Raw genomic sequence first — 22,568 nt, forward strand, 5'->3', positions numbered from 1 at the left:
ACTATTCCAGGATGACTGCCATCCGTCCCTGAAACCCCCAACACCCCTCGCTCCAGGTCGCTTCTTATTCTAATAGAAGTTGTGCAAGAATCACCTTCACCTCTGCCTGCGGTTACTGTTAAACTATTAGTCTTTGTATCCCCCCAAGCTAGCAGTTTTCCGACCCACCTAACACTGCCTTGATAGCATCAGCAAATATTCTTGCACCCTTTCTATTTAAGTGTATCCCATCCCTGTAGAAGCAGTCGCTCCTGTTAACAAGTACAGTCCAGGCTGAAAAAAATTCTACCCCTTGAGCCTTGCACAATCTTTCCAGGGCCGAATTGATCGACAAGGCTCTCATCATATACTCCCTCCTATCGTGTCTGGGCAGAATTGCAGACACTTTCAAATGCAACCCTAATTCTCGGCTTTTTTTCAACAGTGACCTGTACTTGTTGAGTAATTCTGCCGGTCTCCTACTCTTAATATCATTAGTGCCAACATGTACAACTATATCACCTTTTGTGCCCTTGAAAGATGATATCCGCTCTACAACGTCATCAACCTTTGCCCCTGGCAGACATACCCTGGTCCTGTTCCACCTATCCTTTTTACATAGCATGTTCCCCGTTTCCCTGACAATAGAGTCACCAACAACTAATAGTTCCTGTGGGACCAGCGCATTCTGCCTTGGGGTTTGCCGCTGTGTTGCGCGATGACCAAGTGCAAGCTCTGGCGTTGATGTGGGCAGCTGAGAGCTTGATGGGCCCCTCAATTTATTTCCTTCGAGGGCATCCACCCTGTCCTTCAAACCCTCATATAGGCCCATAACAACACTGAGTTGTCGCCTGATTTCCTTACACTCCTTACATCGCGCACACACAAAGACATCCCCCCATGGCAATATCATGTTCCGTTCCAGAGAGTTCGGCAAACATTTCACAAGTTGCACATTTTTTTAGGCTGTGACGCGTTGGAGAATCGCCCCCCTCAGTTCTCCCCCGAGTCACAACACTCCTGCCACTTTGTGCCCGTTGCTTTGCTGCTCTAGTTCGGGGCATGGTAGTTTAAATTAATAAAATCAATAAATTAAATGTCAGTAGTATTTGAATAGAAACTATGAAATAGAAATTTTTCCCAAAATCGTTGTAACGATTTTCTGATGCAATGAGTTTTAAAAGGTACATTATAATGCCTTGGCCTAATGGCTGAATTAAAGAAGTTGTATTAGGTGATAGGAACATTAGAACTTAATAGGGTTCAAAATTCACTTCTCACTTGCAGCTTGAGCATTAATGAATTAATTAATGAAATATCGCCATGGCACAATATACCATTTCCTATCACTATTTTTTTGGAGTGATCTGGATTTGATTCTCATCAACAACTGGACAAGTTTCTATAGTCCACTTTTTATGAAACTGTTCCACTATTGTTTGAATGGCCAACAGTTTTCATTTATAATTATGAAAATGGTTTCCTAGTAGAAAAACTTAATATATTTAAAATACATAAGTGAATTTTTTTTTTTTTAATACACCTTTTATCACAACATCCCAAAATCAACAAGATCAATTTGACTACTCACTGATCCTTTCTTTCGATCATCTTTGGTAGAAGCACTGCTACTCCACATTGCTGGAGGCCTCTGGTTGCACAGACTATCTCCAGAACTCAATGATTCCAAATGTGTTTTAGCTATAAGATAATTAGTTAATCAGTTGAAACCTAGAATGATTTATATTTTAAAAAATAGTTTGGCTTCAGAAAGAGATGGAATCATGGGGGGGATTGTTCTCTTTTGGTTAAAACTAATTTTCCCCTTGCTTAAAGTTAAATAATTTATTATCTTATGATATAAATAAAATTATTTCTATTTTTAAATTGAGGGGAAGAACGGAAATTTTTGAACATTTCTTTCTGAAGCAAAATGACACTTATGTACAGGGTAATATGCCTTTCACATATTAAAATGAAGTTGGCATATTTAACTCATAGAAAGCATCCTGAAATATAATGAAACCACTCAATTACTTATTCTACACTGGTACAAGCTATGCATACTGTTGTTTTCCATTCCTCCAAATTGTGTGATAACAGCTTTCAACACCTATATCAGAAACTATATCCAATACACTGGTATATGTGCTTCAACAATGCAAAACATGGAACATGGGGCCTCCATGTAAAGTCCATTTTGGCCTTTTTTTTTTTTTTTTTACTATTCCCTCTTCTCAAACATAGTATAGATTACTTAGGAACATATATATTTCTAAATTGTTTTCAAAATTTGATTCCTGTTACTATAATTTTTTCTCTGTTAACAATTCTAAATTCAAAGCTTTCATCTTTCTCAGTAAAAACTGAAATATCACATAAGCAACTGTATTGTTACAAATACTATGCAATTGCATAGTATCTGTAACTATGCATACTGCTTTCCATTCCTCCAACTTGTGTAATAACAACTTTCAACACCTATACCAGAAACTATTTATACCAACATTGAAGGTGATAAACTGTTTCTCTTAATGAGATATCCTGGCCGTTCTCATTCGATGATGGTGGTGGTGGAGAATGAGAAAACCCAAGAAAAAATGTTCAGGTTTCCCAAATACATTGCAGTTAAGAATTTGCTACTGTAATAATTTCATGGCTAGGACCAATTGTTTAGAGGACAGAAATGTGACCAAAGTTTATTTATTTCTTTTTTATTTAATTATTTATAATAAAAATAATTGGAGGGGTTTTCATCATCATCATAATACATCATAATAATTAGGGGGGTTCATCATCAATTACTGACTGCACAATTACTGGGAGTAATTGTGTAGTCAGATATGAAGTTCTCTGAGCAATGTAGACAGGCTGCCAGGGCAGGTCATGGGGTTTTGTCAATGATATATAGGAATTTTGCTAGCAGGGAAAAGGAGGTGATTATCCCTCTGTATAAGGCAATGGTCAGGCCACACCTTGAGTACTGCATACAGGTCTGGAGGCCTCATTTTAGGAAGGATGTAGATTTACTTGAGCGTGTACAGAGAAGGGCAACAAGATTGGTGAGGGGAATGAAGGGATCCTCTTACCAAGAGAGGCTTAAGTTCTGCAAATTGCAGTGGCTGGAGACTAGGCACCTGCGCAGTGATCTGATTGAGGTATATAAGGACTTGAATGGGTTGAGCAAGCTGAATTCTGATGGGATCCTTCCACTTGTTCAGATTACGAACCTAAGGGGGCATAAATTCAAATTAAGAAAAGACAGATGTAGAATAGATGTGCGGAAATTTGCCTTTGGCCAGCGGGTGGTTAATTGTTGGAACAAACTTCCATCTGTCGTTGTGGAAGTTGATAGGTTAAATAAATTTAAGGAGGAACTGGACAGGCATTTGGAGGGTATGGTGTGATTTTTTTTTTTTTTTTTTTTGGCTGATGCTGCATAAGCTCATACATTTGCTTTCTTGCATCCCATGCCACAACTACTACAATCATCATTGTCATAATAATAATAATGTACAAGTTAGTGCAAATGCATCATATTAATAGACAGCTAAACTCTGAATTAGCAAATTTTTTGCAAAAGTGGCATCGTTTAAGTTACATTTGATGTATTTGCACTAACTTGTATGTGGTATAATTCTCTTGCAGCCTGAGGCATAAGCCCTTAATGCATCTTAGTAGTAGTAATAATAATACAATACAATTTATTTTTATCAAGAGAATTTGTTTACAATGAATAAACTTGTTAAGAAAAGTAAATTTCTTGACAAGTTGCAATTCTTCATTTACAAGTTTTTGCATACAAATTTGTCTAACAGAAAAGATAATGAAATCACAACACATAGTACATTCCGCACTGCAAACAGAGATAGCAATTTATCTGCATAGCAATTCTAATCTACTGTATCATTGAGTATCAAAATTTTTCTTATTAAAAATTAATTTGGAGCTAGAATAACTTCTCCTGAGCCTGAAATCTACACTAGCCAACAAATTGTTTATTATATTCATCGTATGCCTATCTCCAAATCTATTTAGTACCCTAGGGCAAGGCAAAACAATTGCTTTTGGGTTCCTTAAATTATGTGAGGCATTTCTTTGCAGATTCGACTCTTCAAAAATAGTGTTAAGATTTTTGAAGATTAAATTTAACTTCCGTTTTTGAACTGGATAAAGTATTTTATATTTCAACAAAAATTGCCTTTTCTTATTCAGGTCATTCCAAAAGTTTGTCCCCATTAAGTCTCAAAATCCTGTTAAGTTGTTTATAACCCTTATTTCGGTTATATTTACATTTACTAAATAATTGAGTTGGGAGTCTAATGCATAATATAAGGTAACTTTTGTTCTAAGGTTTAACTTATTCTTAATGTAGTAAAACAAAGTACACAAAATCTCATTTTTTTTGTACAAATTTGTTATATGCATTGCCCAACTTAGACTGTAGTCAATCCATAACCAAAGGTAACAATGATTTGAAACTTCTTCCACAGTTAGACATTTGCAATTCTGATCATGTAGGCATTCATGTTTATGTAATTTAATAGAGGGATGCATGTCCAAGGTTTGATGAGGTCTAATTATCAAAAATTATTTTTTCAAAGCTGAGTGCTAATTTATTATCATGCAACCAAGTTTGTAAATGTATTGCATCCTGCTGTAAATCTTTAGCCATTTTTGTCAGGTTCTTTCCAATTGTATATAAGATTATATCATCTGCATAAATTTTTATAAAGGAGTTCTTTATTAGTTTGAATATGTCATTTATATAGAAGTTGAACATGATTGGCCCTGCATGAGTACCCTGAGGTACTCCTCTCTTTACATTATGATTTTCCCTTTGTATTTTCTACTTCAACTGTTATTTTTCTTTTGGTTAAATAATATGCTAAGAGTTGATTGATTCTTCCCCTTATACTATATTTCAGTAATTTTTGTTGCAACATTGGGATATCAATTAAGTCATATGCTTTGGTCAAATCCATAAATAAAATCATTGAAGTTGTTTAAATGTAAGTTAAAAGAGTCTACCAAATTTTCTAATAATGTCTGTGTGTCCTTGCCCTTCTGATATGAGAATAGAGTTGTTTAACAGTCCATATTGATGTAAATATTTGCTTACAGTGAAACTTCCCTTTAACGGACAGCCATGGGGAACGAGAATGTGTCCATTAGAGAGAAGTGTCCGCTAACAAGAAGTCTGAGGGAGAAAAAAAAAAAGAAAGAAAAATCATTAAATGTTTAATGTAAAATTAAATTAAAATATATACAGATTTTGAACAATATTTTTGTAAATAACATACAATTACATACACAAGAGATAAAGAAAAATCGTTAAACATTTAATGTAAAATTAAATTAAATTATATACAGATTTTGCACAATATTTTTGTAAATAATATACATACAATTGTGCTATGCATATGACTTTATCTTAAGAAAAATACACACAGTAATCACTTATTTTCTTCTGCACCTTCTTCCGGCTGATAATTTTGTTTTCAACATTTGTTTGGAGTGAAGAAACCATCGAAAGTCCTTCAGTATCTTCTTCAGTGGCGAAAAACATTTTTAAACGATTGATTTGTATGAGCGCTTCTATTTTCATCGGTGGTTCGTCGTTAATATGTTCTCCAACAGAATGACCTCCTTCCATTTCTTCATCCTCATGAGGAACTTCTTGAAAAATATCGATGATAATGTCGTTGATATCTAGAGCACCATCTTCTGTAGTGAGGTTCGAGTCTATATCTTTGTAGCCAAGGTCACTTGTAGCTGAAGTATCGTACATTATCAATAGATGTTGAAGTTCTCGTTCACAACTTCAATTTTTGCGTTTGAAAAGCCAGACTTTACAAAACAGTTCACGACAGTTTGTTTTCTAATTGCGTTTACTGAATAGGAAATCCATTGAATCGCATCTAGGATGCCAAGTTTCTTTGCAAGGTCACTCGCACATGTTACATCGTTCATGTTTGCAATGAGATGTCTTAAAACGCATTTTCTGTAGTGAAGTTTAAAATTTTTTATTATCTCTTGATCCAAGGGCTGACTGCAAATGTGTTTGGTGGCAGAAAAACGATTTGAATGTTGGACAATTCAATCTGCGGGTGAGATGCAGCATTATCCATGAAAAGAATAATTTTTCTGTTTTGACGAATCATGTTTTGGTTAAAGTGACTTATCCATTCGCTCATGATATCTCGTGTCATCCAAGCTTTTTTATTAGACTTCCAGTCAACATTCAAAAGATTCAACTTTATGCCTTAGAAACAACAAGGATTTTGTGGTTTTCCTATAACAAGAGGTTGTTCAAAGTCTCCCAGCATATTTTTACACAATAGTACAGTCAAGCGTTCCTTAGAAATTTTTCCGCCCTGGCACTTTTCGTTTTTTAGACTCATTGTTTTTTCAGGAAGAGCTTTAAAAAACAACCCTGTTTCGTCACAGTTGTAAATATCCTTAGCTTCAAAATCACGACATAAATCTTCCAATTTGACAGTCCACTCTGTTACAACCCCAGTATCAATAGATCCATCTTCACCACTTACAGTTTTCCAAGAAATTTTATGCCAAGTTTTGAACTTGTCTAGCCATCCCACGGAAGCTTTGAACTCATTTACTCCCATAGATTTCGCAACCTCCAAAGCCTTTTCCCTAATAATAGGCCCATTAATGGGAATTTTTTTAGCACATGCACGACAAAACCACTCATACGTAACATTGTCAATTTGAAGTCCAACAGTTTTCGGGAATGATTTTTGAACCTGATAATTTACGTGTTGCCAAAATTGTTTGAGCAGTTCATTTTTTTCCTTTAGGATGTCGCTTACCTGCGTCTTCCCGATTTTGAATTTTGCAGCGAGATTGCAAACACTATTTTTTTGCCGATCATATGCATTAATGAATTAGACTTTATCTTTTAAAGTTAAATGTTTACGAGAAGACATTGTGCACTTCACACGACACTGAACAAAACTGAAAACTCAAACAACGAAAGGCCGACAAAATTGCCCTCCCCTGCACACACCGAATTCATCAGAAGTTTTACACGTGCCTTAAAATTCTTGAAAAAGGGTTTAGAACCACGACGTAAACCTTGATAAAATTCAGAGAATCGGAAATAGAAAATAAACACACGATTGAGGCAATACGTGGAAGAAAAGTTCCTAGCAAAAGGGCTGTGAGCTCGCCCGCTGTCCGTTATTGGGAGATCAAATTAAGTGCTAATCTAAACGAAACAGTACAGATTGCCTGTCCGCTAGACAGAAGCTGAAAACACGTTAAAACCAATAGAGGAGAGTTGGGGAATTTGAAAATGTCCGTTGTAGAGATGTCCATTAAAGAAAGGTGTCCATTAGAAGTTTCACTGTATATGGGAAAAAATATAATTTTCTATTATCTTATTTATAACTGACTGTATTGTTATTGGTCTATAATTGCAAAAGTCATCTGGTGAACCTTTTTATATATAGGAATTACCTTAAATGAAATTAAATTTGTAGGATAGCTTCCCGACTCTAACATTCGTGCTATGAGCTCCACCAAGAGAACAGTTCTTTATTTCTCTTTACTTTGGTTACTGTAATAGAGTCCAGTCTGTAAGATTTCTTGTTCTTTAACTGTTCTATAATCTTAAGAATCTCAGTATATTGTGGAGTTAAGACTACACAAGGGTTCACTATATGAGGAAGACTATCTTGTTGATTAAAGGAATTTTGGCAATAATGAATATATCCTTTGAGATCTAATACAGCTTTGGCAAACCTATTTGCAGCCTCATATCATGTTTGTACCAGAAATCTGTTCTAATAGTGTTTTAATTTGATTTCCCCTTGATAATTTCTTCCTTGTACTTAACAGGTTATTTATAATGTTCCCTTTATCCTTTTGAGTTATCTGCTTATCCATAAAAAGTTGATTGTAATAAGTTTTTTTTTGTTTTATAATCACACCTGTCAATTTATTTCCGAGTGTTTTATAATTGTGATAATGTTCTATCTTTGACGGACAATTTCTATACTGCCTAAAGTATTTATCCCTTTGTACCATTAATTCTTCTATTTCGTTAGTCATCCAAGGTTTCTTAAGTTTAATCCTGCTACTCCTAGAATTTATGTTGCAAGCTGAGTGATTTACTTTTCTCTCTGTATTAAACCTCAAATTGTTTATCATTTGTATTATCTTATTTGAAAAGACATTTACATTTGTTGTGTAAGATACTTGTTCTTGTATTAACATGTTATCTATGTTCTTCAAATAGGCCTCTGGGGTTGGGTATACTCATACTATGATTTTTAGTGTTTTCCACCAACCATGGAATAAAACAAAAGACGAAAAACCCAAATTTTTAAAATATTTAATATTTACAATAACTTATTTACAAACAAAATATTACTGCTAGTAATTTTAAAATAAAACAACTGTGATATACAGGATAATGATAAAATGCCGAATTTAAAATGCAATAAAATATACTGGGTTAAAAGCGCTAAAATACTAACTGAAGCTTTCAAAGGCTTCTGCCTTCTTTCTCAACAGTGTAATTTCTGTTCTGCGGTGCATCATTAAATACCAGCAGGTTCACGGTGCATCTCACATGAACCGTTCCCGTCAGAACCGGAAGTGGCTCGGGAGCGTTTCAGGCAAAAACGTTCATCCCCTCCAAGGATTACCGCCTCAAAGAGGGGATGAATACGTGTGCCCCTATCTCTATTTATATTTTTCTCAGTAGAACTAATTCGCAAGCTCTCGAGCCACTTGCGGTCCCAAAATCTATGCGCCCGATCAGTGATGACCGCTTCATCTGGGGAGATTTGATGTTGCTTCTCCCAGAAATGTTCAGCTACGGCGGATTTGCCATAGTCTGCATTTCTTATCACATTTGTGTGCTCCCCCAGACGATCTTTGAGACGCCGTTTTGTTTCTCCCACATTCCGGGCATTTAATACTGTATACGACACCACTTATATTTTCATTTAAGACAGGGTCCTTCACCTGTGACACGATTGTGTGCAGCTTCCTGCCTGGGAGCTGCACACAACGTGTCTGGTAATTCCTTAATACGCGAGCTAAACGCTCGGATAAACCCGGATAGTAGGGAATGTATGCGGTGGCTATTGGCGTGAAGGACTCACTTCTACTCTGCCCTCCACTAATGTATTTCTCTATGATCCTCCGGGGGTAGCCACACTTCAAAAGATCCGCCGTAACACGTTCATACTCCAAGTTTCTATCCTCTGAGGTACTACAATGGGATTTTGCCCTATCCACTAATGCTCTTACTACACTGTTCCTGTGATAATTAGTCTGCGCTGAGTTGTAGTGTGCATATTGGCCCCTGCACATAGATTTTCTAAATACTTTTGTTTTCAAATGCTGGCCTTCTCTACAAATCAGCACATCCAGGAACGGCAAAACCCCTCCTTCCTCTACCTCAGAGGTGAATTGTATGAACGGGGAGAAGCTGTTAAGAAAATTCAACGTATCATCCTCACTCCCTTCCCGAATAACTGAAAACGTATCATCAACATACCTTTTCCACGGACGCATAGGGAGAACTGTAGTGTTAAATAGTCTGGACTCTAGCTCCTCCATCGCTAAATTAGCTATGATGGCACTGATGGGGGAGCCCATAGCTGCACCGTTAACCTGCTTGTACATGGTGTTATTAAACACCATGGTAGTACTGGAAAGACATAACTCTATTCCTTTACATATGTCCTCTAAGTTTAGTTGCGTCCTATTATTCAAGGTGGTGTCTCTTTCTAAAGCCATGTACGCACAATGTATCCCATGGTCAATTGGGATGCAAGTAAACAACGATGTTACATCAAAGGATATCATAACCTCGTTTTCTTCTATACGTTGTCCTCTTATGAATTGTACAAATTCTTTACTGTCTCTGATACTATGTTCAGAGAGTCCAACTAATGGTGACAGTAGTTTGGCTAGGAAACCAGATAATGCATATGTGGGGCTGCCAATAAACGAGACTATCGGTCTGAGTGGCCACCCACTTTATGTATTTTTGGCAAACCGTAAAATCTCGGTATCTGGCTTCCTGTGGCATGTAATGCCCAATACCGCTCCTTTGAAATCTTATTGGATTTCATCCAACATTGCACCATCTTATTAACTTGTCGTTCCAGATTCGACAGGGGATTCTTATGAATAATCATATAGGTTGTGCGATCATTTAACAAATCTAATGCTTTGCTTACATATGCTTCTTTATCCAAAACCACCGTTGCTCTACCTTTATCAGCTGGTAGGACCACAACATTATCGTCCTGGAGGGGTTTTGCCGTTCTTGGATGTGAGTGAGGATGATACGTTGAATTTTCTTAACAGCTTCTCCCCGTTCATACAATTCACCTCTGAGGTAGAGGAAGGAGGGGTTTTGCCGTTCCTGGATGTGCTGATTTGTAGAGAAGGCCAGCATTTGAAAACAAAAGTATTTAGAAAATCTATGTGCAGGGGCCAATATGCACACTACAACTCAGCGCAGACTAATTATCACAGGAACAGTGTAGTAAGAGCATTAGTGGATAGGGCAAAATCCCATTGTAGTACCTCAGAGGATAGAAACTTGGAGTATGAACGTGTTACGGCGGATCTTTTGAAGTGTGGCTACCCCCGGAGGATCATAGAGAAATACATTAGTGGAGGGCAGAGTAGAAGTGAGTCCTTCATGCCAATAGCCACCGCATACATTCCCTACTATCCGGGTTTATCCGAGCGTTTAGCTCGCGTATTAAGGAATTACCAGACACGTTGTGTGCAGCTCCCAGGCAGGAAGCTGCACACAATCGTGTCACAGGTGAAGGACCCTGTCTTAAATGAAAATATAAGTGGTGTCGTATACAGTATTAAATGCCCGGAATGTGGGAGAAACAAAACGGCGTCTCAAAGATCGTCTGGGGGAGCACACAAATGCGATAAGAAATGCAGACTATGGCAAATCCGCCGTAGCTGAACATTTCTGGGAGAAGCAACATCAAATCTCCCCAGATGAAGCGGTCATCACTGATCGGGCGCATAGATTTTGGGACCGCAAGTGGCTCGAGAGCTTGCGAATTAGTTCTACTGAGAAAAATATAAATAGAGATAGGGGCACACGTATTCATCCCCTCTTTGAGGCGGTAATCCTTGGAGGGGATGAATGTTTTTGCCTGAAACGCTCCCGAGCCACTTCCGGTTCTGACGGGAACGGTACACGTTCACATGAGATGCATCGTGAACCTGCTGGTATTTAATGATGCACCGCAGAACAGAAATTACACTGTTGAGAAAGAAGGCAGAAGCCTTTGAAAGCTTCAGTTAGTATTTTAGCGCTTTTAACCCAGTATATTTTATTGCATTTTAAATTCGGCATTTTATCATTATCCTGTATATCACAGTTGTTTTATTTTAAAATTACTAGCAGTAATATTTTGTTTGTAAATAAGTTATTGTAAATATTAAATATTTTAAAAATTTGGGTTTTTCGTCTTTTGTTTTATTCCATGGTTGGTGGAAAACACTAAAAATCATAGTATCTATGTTCTGTTTCAGTTTACCTGTTGATAAATAATTTTTCTTTGTAACATTTGTTAATTTTATATCTCCACATGGATGTTGTTTTGAGTACATATCTACTATTAGTATACATGTTCTGTGATCTGAAAATTTATTTAATAGTATGTAAGAATTAGCATACTTCAACTTTATATTTGTTATAAGGTGATCTAAACAAGAGCTTACTGTTCTATCATCCTCCATCCTTTGTTGCCTAGTTATTCCAAATAAGGTATGTTCAAATCCATAATTGTTTAAAATTGCAGATTATCACATTATCAGTTTCATCAGTTAGAAAATTAATATAAAAATCTCCTACTAGTATGGTCTTATCAGCCTGTGTGTCATCCCATTGCAAAATTATGTTATCTAATTCTATTAGAAAGCTGTTTATAGAATCTGATGGTGGCTTATAAATAGCACAAATCATGAATGTGTTTTCTGGATCTTCTCCTAATAATTTGACGCAGCAGTTTTCACAAGACTGAGTTAAGTGGTAAACCTGTATTGCCTTAAAGCATATTCTATAGTATATTATTATTCCTCCATCCCTTCTCAAATCTCTCAACATATAGACATTGTCATAACCTTGTATGTTATAATTAGAAATCACTTTATGTTAACCTCTTAAAACTATACACAAAATAAATTCTTTCATTGCATTTATATATTGCAAGAAGTTAAACCAATTTTTCCTTAATGACCTGATATTTAGAGCTACCAGAAAGAACTGATTTTTATCAATTATAAGAGCTTGAATATTCGGATTATTTAAAAAATGTAAAGGTGAATTGAAAATTGATTCCTCAAAAAGCATACCTGATGTCTTAATTTTACCTTAGGTCTAGATTTAAAGAAATTTCAATTATACACAATAAAAGAGTATTTTATATACTGCAGATCCTTTTAACTCAATTTTTATGGCTCTTGAAGATTCATTCTTCTTCACATAAATCCTTCCATGTTTTAACCATAAAAATTTGTAACTGAGTTTTTACTTTTTGTTTTGTTTCCTAAAACAACTGCTTGAGGGGAGTTGTTAAGTGGTCATTTACAGTCAGTCCTCATATAACATGTGTTTACACTACACAAATTCGATCATAAGCGATTTATAAATAGGGGAACGATATCATATATAACACGAACCGAATTCGCTTATGCACAATTCGCTTTTGTGTTTACAAGAAATGGCAGTCAGGCGCAGAATAACCCCAGCTGAACACAACACACCACGATAGGAATGAAGAGAAGATTCTGAAAATGTATTTATGTTTTTTATATCAGTGAAGGGGAAACACATTTCACCATAATAACGTAAAATTCCAGCTATTGGTATTGTATTGCAAATACAATTAGATCAAGTTTACTACCAGTTTATAACAGATGATTCCACTAGCAGGAACGCAACTGGAAATTGTTTTTATTGTTTTATGGTAGTAACCCCCAGAAATGTGTTTTAGTAAAATGTGAGCTAGTGAGGTGTTCATAGTGTGTCTCTGCCTTCGGTGTTGTTTATTCAGTTGCTACACGCATGCAGCTTTGTTTATTTGTATCAAGCGTGCCTCCTCGTTTTGTAATTGTGCTTTATTCCCTAAAAATGAGTAAAATACTTAAAAGGTGTGAAAAGGAAGTGTCCTGGTGAAGACACTACAGATTCAGAGAGAAAAAGAAAAGCAACATCGATAAACAGAGGCGGACTGAGTCAAAAATTCTTATCCGGGAAAATCTGTAGTGGCCTCATACTAGCATTTATGGCCAAAATCACACCTGCCTCCGACCCACAGTGGTTTCCCTGGTAAGGCTTATGGCCAGTCCGCCTCTGTCAATAGGGAAAAAAAAATATGAAATTGTGAAACACTGAGCAAAATGAAAGATATTGCATGTGCTACAGGCCTAAAAATGAGGCAACACTGAGAATTGCAAAGAAAATAAAAACTTTCATAGCAGGAACAACTCAATAGAAGTAAAATCCATTAGATTAAGACACAAAGAATTGGAAGAGATGGAATGGATGTCATCTGTTTGGATAGAAAATCAAACAAAAACAAGTTTTCTTATGATAGAAGCAAAAGCATTAGCAATATTTTATTATGATTATTTATTGTGCTTGGTAATGTTTTGGTTACAAATGTTTTTTTTTTTTTTTTGATTTGGTAGTTGTTGGCGCATCGGCTTCTGTGGCCATATTGCACCTCCCAAGGTTTTTTGCAGTACTTTGATCCAAGCCCGAGGTGGGAATTGAACCCGCGACCTTTGGTTTGCCGGGCAGGTACTTTACCCACTCGGCTAGCCCGGTCGGCTGGTTACAAATGTGTGTTCAATCTTGGGTGGTCGGCACCTAACCCTATTTTTCCCATAGGGCCTGTTTATATTGCACGATTTTGCATTGCATGAGGGTTTCTAGGAACACAACTATTATGCTATACGAGGATTGACTGTATGTAGACTGGAATATTGCTATTGTTCTGATATACATCATTTGCTGTCAGTCGGATCTCCTTTGCCTTTCTAATCCATTTTTCCTTTACCACATGATTTGAAAATTTCACAATTAGTGTAGGCTTCTCATTTCTTTTCTTATTGTTAGATATGTAATAGTGTGCTGCTATTTCTTTATTGTGCTGTAGCTTCAATGCAAGTCCTCGCTGCTGTATAACAAGCTCTAGATCTTGGCCTGTTAATCCAGTTAATCCTATTATTTCTACATTTGCTAATAACTATTGTTCTATTGAGTCAATCCTTAAGTTAAGTTGGAATTTTCCTCATTCTGCTTGAATGAAGCTTCCAGATCCACAATTCTTTTGCTGATTGCAGCGTTGGAGTCCTGCAGTTTACTTATGATTTTTTGCATTTTGTCAAAGGAATCTGAAACAAATGAAATAGATTTCTTGATATCTTCTGCTTCTGTCTTCAAGTCTTCCATTTGCTTCTTTATTGGTACAATTTCTATTAGTAAATCCAGCAAATGGATTTTACTGGATAGCTTCTTTAGTATGTCCTCTATATTTAGGGTGTTTGCCTGCTTTTGTGTAACTTCTAAGTCTTTGTTTACTACAGTTGGTGAACTGTAAATCATGATATTCTTCTGCTGAATAATAATAATAATAAAAGGGTATGATAGCCCAGTGGTTACGACACTGGACTACCAGCCTGATGTACCTGGGTTCGAGTCCCACTTTGGCGGAAGCGAAAGTGACTCCATCACGCTGGGAGACCAAAAGGTATAATAATAATAGTAATAAATTAGAATAATAATATAAACATTACAAAATTACCCCAGCAGACCTATCTTCCCCAAGGTTGGAGCAATGGCTAAGGCAGATCATGACACTGTCTGGTGTCACTCCCAAGAACTAGCACTACCACTGGATATAAGCCAAACAGATCCAACTCTATAGATGGATCATGTCAAATAATAATCAAACTGCATCAAATGTGGTGCAGGATAAAGTCAGTGTTCAGGCCTTAGGCCAAGGCCTAATAATAATCATACTGCATCTAACATGGTGCAGGATAAAGTCAATCGCATGAGGCCTTAGGCCAAGGGGTCAGTTCAAGATGTCAGAGACAGTGGAGCAAGCTTTGTCCCCAGAAACGCTACCACAAGCGAAGGGCAAGACCATCCAGTCCCACCAGGTGGAAGTGCTTCCTGCACAAGTGACCACCCAGGAAGGAAGAAAATGCAATGTATGAAGAGGAGAATCGAAATGAATACGTACGTCATGCAAGCATTCTACGAAATAACCAGCCTACAGACCGATATGACAATGTATGGGTGAAGACTACATACCAAGTGGTTAGAATGATCCCTGGATATTCAGGTCACCGAACAGTTAATAGCAGACCAGAGAGCCATTGTCACGAAGAACCTGACAGTTCCTGCAATCTTGGAAAACAATCAAGAAGGACGCAAGCAATCAACTACAAAGAACAAATAAACACACGGGAACCAGAGGAGGAAGAGCAAGAAGAACTACAACCCAGAGCAGCTGAAGTGGAAAGAGACAAGGTCATGATATCCAGAATAGAAGATGAATGGAAGAAGACCCTTGCAGAATTTGAAGGAATGGACCCCACAAAAACCCATGTGATACCGAAACAGGGACCCAATAGAATCCTGTGGAGAGTCAAAGACCACTTCTATCTGCAAATAATACCACATTACCTTGACAATGATATAACACTGTAGGCCATCCACACAGCCATGTATTGTGCTGCCATAGCAGAAAATAGGATTAATGGAAGAAAAACGAGATACCAGCAGCAGAACCAAAAAAAGAAGGAACGGCCAGCATGGAAAAGAAGACTTCAGCAGAAGATAGAAGAATTAAGAGTAAAGGTAGGCCAATTGACCTAGTACCGACTGGGTAATAGAAGTAAGAAATTGATTGGAAAAATGAAAAGCATCCTCAAGAGACAGCATCCACAGTAAACAAGAGACCAAAAATCAGAGAATAGGGGAATACTTCGACACATTGATGCAGAACCACCTCACACTCAGCAAGTGACCAAGTCGATACAAAGAACTCCTAGAAAAAAAATAAAGAACCGAATCTTTGATGAGGACCAAAGAGCCATCTGCAGGAGTCTCAGAGAAGACTGGAAAGGCCGAAATGGACCACCAGAGCAGAAAACGATAGAGGAGTTCTGGGGCAACATATGGAGCAGTGAAGTAAGACATAACAGCCTAGCCCCATGGATAGAACTAGAACGGAAGAAAACCAAGGATGCACAAGAGATGAGACAGTGGGAGATTCGGGAGGAAGTAAAATAGTCGATCAGGAACTCCCACAACTGGCAAACCCCACAAATAGATAACATACACAACTACCGGTAAAGAAGCTCACTTGACACAAGCACTTAGCATAGCAGTTCACCCGAATGATAAGGCACCAGAGACAATCCCAAAGTTTCTCATCAAATATCTGAAGCCTAAAGACCAATCATCTTCCTCCCAACAATGTACAAGATCCTAACCAGCTAATTAACGAAGAAGACATCAGACCACTTAAAGAGCCCGAACATAATGGCCGAACAGCAGAAAGGACGCAAGCAGATGAATAAAGGATGCAAGGAGCAATTAACCATAGCTGCCATAGTTATAGGCATTCCTACAAGAAGCAGCACAACCTGTACATGGCCTACAGATTATCACAAGGTGTTCGACTCCATGCCTCATAGCTGACTAATAGAGGCACTTAAGATCTTCAAATTCAATCCCAGCAGTGACAAACTTAATAGAAGCAATGATGCCGAAATGGAGTACCACCATTAAGGTTAAGAACATCACAACAACCAGACCGATCATCATCAGGAGAGTAATCTTTCAAGGAGATGTCCTGAGCCCACTGTGGTTCTGCTAGCACTCAACCCACTATCCAACATGCTCAACAGCAGCAAATATGGATAATACCTAGGAATGATGCAGGCTCAGCAGTTAGAGCAGAAGAAAATCAAGGCCTGCCTAATGGAAAAATACTACCCGAGACTCAGATGCCTGCGAAATCAAAGCTGAATAGAGGGAACACAGTTAAAGCAATAAACACCTGCACAGTCCCAGTGCTAATATTCTCCTTCGGAATTATAGATTGAACTAAAACTAAGCTATTGGGCATCATGAGAAGGACAAGGATGTCCAAGAGCCAATACCACCTGAAGTCAGATGTGGAGAGACTGATAATAGCTCGGAAAGGAGGAAAAGGACTGATATACCTCATCGAGTAACAAAAAATAGGAATTGCTAAATTGAAGGATTACTTCTAGAAACAAACAGCAGCAATCTACCAGACAATAAGGAAGATAGGCAAGTGGTATACCCCACTCAACCTAAGCAAAGAGTCCTCTCTCCCACCCAGAAGGCACAAACGAAGCTAGAAAGAGTGCAAAGAAGACACTACAATGACCTCCATCAAGATCACATAGATAAAATTGCTTCCAATGAATGGCTCACAAGCGGGAAGCTCTTCCCCGAGATTGAAGGATTCATGCTTGCCATCCAAGACTAAGTAATCAACAGCAGAAACTATAGAAAATACATCAAGAGGCCCGGAGTATCTGATGACACATATCAACGATGCCATCTGGTCTCAGAAACGATCCAACACATCACTGCAAAATGTAACACATCACTGCGGTGATTTTTCTTGGTCACCGATCTTGCAGTTGAAGTACAATGAATATGCAACTTTTGTGACATCGTATATTTTCTTCCTCTGAGTTTTTGGGTTTAAGTGTCCACAAACACAGCAGAAGTTGCCTGGGTGATTTATGCAAATTCTGTGTTTGTCTTCTCGATTTTAACAATGCATTAAACTAAAAACAGTAAAAGCAATTGGTAAAATTGAACAGAAGGTGAATTCTTGTAGTGTATTTTATCATACACTATATATTGAACAGTTGATGTGTAAAGTAATAAATTTAATAAAAATACTCACTTGTCTGGAAAAGTGCATCAAAATCAAAATATACTATATTGCAAGAACAGTAATGATGTACTTGCTTAACTTTTAGCCAATAAACAAAGCCAACCAAAAGTTAATACATTTAAAAATTGTATTTCAGACAGTAATGATATTTTTGCACAAAATTCAGTTATCTATCTATATCTTAAAATTGAGACATGATAGGAAACTTTTTTATGATTGATTTTAAATTCTATATATAAAACTTTACCAGATACAATCATTGATTTGCTGGAGGTAAAAATCATGTTGGGGAGTGTTATTGCCAACTGTGAACATAACTTCACCAACCTTGTGCATGTGCTTCGCTGTCTAACATTTGATGTTCTATTGTAACATTTTTTGTATATTAATGGATATTGTATTTTTGTACAAATATTTTAGTAATTTGTAAATATTTATATAGTTTGTAAATACTTTAGTTAAATGTTTTAGTCCTGCTCTTTTGGATGCAACAATATTCCTCATGCATTATGGCAAGGGTCAGCAACCTGGGGCTCTTGAACTTTTAGCCCACATGAAGCAAAGTTTGAAATGGAGTTAGAGGACTTAAAAATCAAGGACATGTGGAGTGCAAGACTAAAATGCCTTAAAACTGAAATTGAGGATTTGGAGAGGCTAAAGGCTGCCCTTGCAATTCTACATAAATGGATGCCGATGGATGAGTTGAAAAAGCAAGACCAAATTGTGTTCGATGCGTGGTGTTTTGTTGAACCAAAAAACTTTTCACTTTTAGTTTTTTGTTCAACAAATTTCTGCGGGCAAATGCTTTCAAACACGAACTATATTAAAAATAAAGTCAAGAAACCATCTGAACAATTCAAATCTCTCAGCATGCTTAAAGATAAAAATTACAGCATACATTCCCTGATCTTGAGACTTGCTCAAGAAGTTCAGCAGCAAAAGTCACATTAAATAGAAATATTATTAATAAATAATATTTCAAAAAATATTATTTTTTAATAAAACAACACCTTCCCACTATTCCATTTCTTAAACCCCCCCCCCCACAGCTTGAGCTGAAGTACAGCTCTTCAGAATTTTTTTTTTTTTTTTTTAATTAGATCCAAAATGGCTCTTTACTCAAAAAGGTTGCCGACCCCTGCATAATGGGAACCTGAAGCAAAAGGCCTTTACCTAAGTGAATGCAGATAAATAATTACATAGTGATATTTATTTGACCTTGAAAATACAGAAAACTACAAATGCATAGGTAAATAACTACATTTTTTTTTTTTTTTTAATGTAATCACCAAACACGAGAGGTATTAGAACCTATAGTACTTAGTACTGTGCTTGATTGGAGGTTGAGAAGGCGAAAGAAGATATTTGTTGACAGTGGACTTGAACTTCTGTAGACTGTAATTTTCAGGAAATACATATGAAAGAAGGTTGTTCCAGAAAACGGCAGTTGCATGAATAAATGAGGAAGATGAGAAGTTGGTTCTGTGAGTTTGAAGTTGGATGTTGGCTGGTGGCGGCATGTGTTTGGCCAGTTTTGAAAGAGAGAGCAGGAATTACAGAAACCAATTCAGAAGAACAGTGCTCATGGAAGTAACTGTAGAAAAGGCATGCAGCAGCAACAGTACGTCTATGAGACAGCGGGTGGAGAGACAGTTAAAGATGAATCGTTAATTGACTTGACTGCCCTCTTCTGAATGGAATCAAGAAGCCTGAGAGAGGTTTTTTGGCACCACCCCAGATGTGGGAACAATATTACATGGCAGGGCGGATTTGATTTATACAGAGTGAACAGCTGTTTAGAAGCAAAGTAATGGCGAGAGCGAAAGAGAAAACCAAGTTTTTTTAGATGCAGAGGAAGCAATATTTGTAATGTGCTTGTGCCAAGAGAGATTAGAAGTCAGGGTAATCCCCAAAAGAGATATATCATTTTACCTAGAAATCGGAATGTCACTAAAGATAAGCATAGGAGCAGAAGAATCCTTTTTGCAAGATATAAGACAAGACTGAGTTTTAGAAGGGTTGAAATCAACTAAGTTGTCTTTGCCCCACTGGAGAATTACCTGAAGATCAGCATTTAAGGAAATTTTGGTAGCAGATTTTCTAGAAGTTGAAGCTGATTCAGCAGGGCAAGGTTTCTCAAAATGGAAAGTGGAATGCTGTTGTTATTTGGTGTTTTAGGAGCATTAGCAACTAAGGTCATATTGCTCCGGGATATGCGGTGGTCATTCCCTGACCTTTCCGTATCTTCCGTATTTGGTGGTGACGGGCTCGAACCCCGGTCTAATCAAGAAGCGTGTGCTACGCACTGCTGCTCCTTCCCACCTGGCTACGGAGGCACAAGTGGAATGCAATGTGCTATCATTGGCAAAACGATGGATAGGATTTCCAGTAAATGGAAGGTCATTAATATACAAGAGGAAAAGAGTGGGGGAAAGAACTGAACCTTGGGGGACACCGGCATAGTGGAGAGGTTAGAAGACAGAGAGCCATCTACCATCACCCTCAAGAGTGACCAGAGAGAAAACTGGATAACCAACTACTAAAAACAATTGACAAACCATAAGATGGGAGCTTGTTTAGAAGACCTTTATGCCAAACAATCGAAAGCCGTTGAGATGTCAAGAGCAACTACTTGTGTTTCACCGAACCTTTCCATTGAATTAGTCCATAAATGGGTAACATAAGCCAGAATATCACCAGTGGATCGACACTGACGGAATCCATACTGGTGATCGCTGATCAGATGGAAGGTTTCTAGGTAGTTTAAGAGCGGGTGGTTAATTGATTTCTCCATTACTTTAGAAAGAATAGAAGTAATTGCAATGGGCCGATAATTGGATGGGAGGCATTTTTGTCACCCTTTTTAGGGTGACAAATCCCTCCCATCCAATTATCCTCTCATAATCAACTAGCTGGATATGAGCAAATTTCCAAGCAGAAGGAAAAACACCTTTGGAATAAGAAAGTAAAAAAAGGCAGCAAAGGATAGGAGTAAGTTCAGGAGCACAGGTTTTGAGAACAAGTGGAGAAATATTTGTAATATCAAGATTCATCAAAATCCTTCTGATCCTTTTGACAGAAGACCACAGGAGGCATTGAATGGAGCGTGTTAGGAATGGTGGGAGGTATTTTACCTAACACAGGAGTTGGAAGAAAAATGGGATGCTAGCAGGTCAGCTTTATCCTTGGCTGAAGTGACAACAGAACCATCTTGTTTGGACAGAGGTGGAAGCAAAGATGGACAAAAGTTGTGGCCAATAGCTTCGGCAAGAGACCAGAACGCTCGGCTACCATTAGGGCAAGAAGCAACTTTTCTACTCTTAGCCTGTTCAAACTCTAGTTTGGACTGATTAATAACTGCTTTACAATTGTTGCGAGCTTTGGTGTAGGCAGAAAATGAAACTGAAGAATTAGAAACAAGCCAATTACAATATGCAACATTCTTCTCTTGAACACCCTTAGGACATTTATTGAAAAACCAAGGTTTAGATAAAGGATGAGATTTTAAAGTGGAGTGTGGGATAAAGGATTCCATTCCTGCAAGAATAATTTCACTGACACGATCTGAGCAAACACTGACATCAGAAGTTTTGAAACAGTAATCCGACCAAGGAAAAGAAATTTTGCAGGTCATCCCATTTTGCATTCTTGTAATGCCCAACAACACGATGTTGGGAATAGCCATGAGATAAAGGCTCCATTGGAGAAGAGACAATCACCAAGTTGTGATCTGAAGTGCCTAAAGGACCTCTTACTTCGACCGTGTACTTAGAAGGGGTTGTTTGTGAGAAAAAGATCAAGCGTGTTGGTATGATTAGGATTGTCCGGTATTCTTGTAGGTAAATGAACAATCTGTGCAGGGTCATTAGTAATTGCAAAAGCCTCAGCATCTCGACTAGCTGGGTCGGTGTGACCAGAAAACGGAAGCCAGCTGGAGTTATGAACATTAAAATCACCAAGGAATATTACCTCCTGTTAAGAAAGTTGGACTGGAGAAAGTCAAGTTGCAATGAGAGGAAGTCAAAGACCTCCAAGTGATTAGTGTAGTTGGAAGAACGGTAGAGACAACAGATGAATTTGACACAATGAGGTAGAGAGATTTTAAGCCAGAGAAGATCAAAGAGAGGAGATTCCAAATTGGCAAGTCTCTGACAGGGAATATCAGAACGGACATATGCACAAGTACCACCTTTGAGGTGAAAGGAATCATACAGCGAATAATTTGGGCATCTGAGATGAGCAGTAGTTGAATCAACCGATAACTGAGATTGTCAGAACAAGTAAATGGGATTTGGCAGACTGCAAGTGGAAATGGACAGCGTTGAGATTAGAACTGAGACCATGTATATTTGTGAAATGAATTAGGAAGTGCTTAGGAGGCTTAGATCTTTTTGCAGATAAACTTGCTCTATTAGTTTGACAATTCATGGTGTATTCAATAGTAAGAAAAAGTGAGTGGGACATGCTGTATGAAATAAAGAAAATTTTGGATATGGCGTACACATGGTAAGAATATACCCAGATCCTTAACAATGCTCCCCGCATACACACTACTCGGACTCCCCCCAGTCACTATCTGGCAGAGTAGAAGTAGCAAGATTATAC

General features: G+C 37.6%; 1 protein-coding gene across 5 annotated transcripts in view; it reads right to left on the minus strand.

Annotated features, from left to right (window-relative positions):
• LOC150079193 (pleckstrin homology domain-containing family G member 5-like) overlaps window positions 1–22,568 on the minus strand; it is a 559,615-nt gene that overhangs the window by 430,258 nt on the left and 106,789 nt on the right. For all 5 annotated transcript variants that reach the window (XM_090382446.1, XM_090382448.1, XM_090382445.1 and 2 more), the window contains one exon: window positions 1,571–1,680. In XM_090382446.1, coding sequence (XP_090238572.1) covers window positions 1,571–1,680 — 110 coding nt within the window. The remainder of the gene's footprint in view (window positions 1–1,570; window positions 1,681–22,568) is intronic.

Source organism: Mastigoproctus giganteus, chromosome 10 (assembly GCF_048544385.1).
Source record: "Mastigoproctus giganteus isolate SK-2022 chromosome 10, ASM4854438v1, whole genome shotgun sequence".
In the NCBI taxonomy this organism is placed as follows: Eukaryota; Metazoa; Arthropoda; class Arachnida; order Uropygi; family Thelyphonidae; genus Mastigoproctus; species Mastigoproctus giganteus.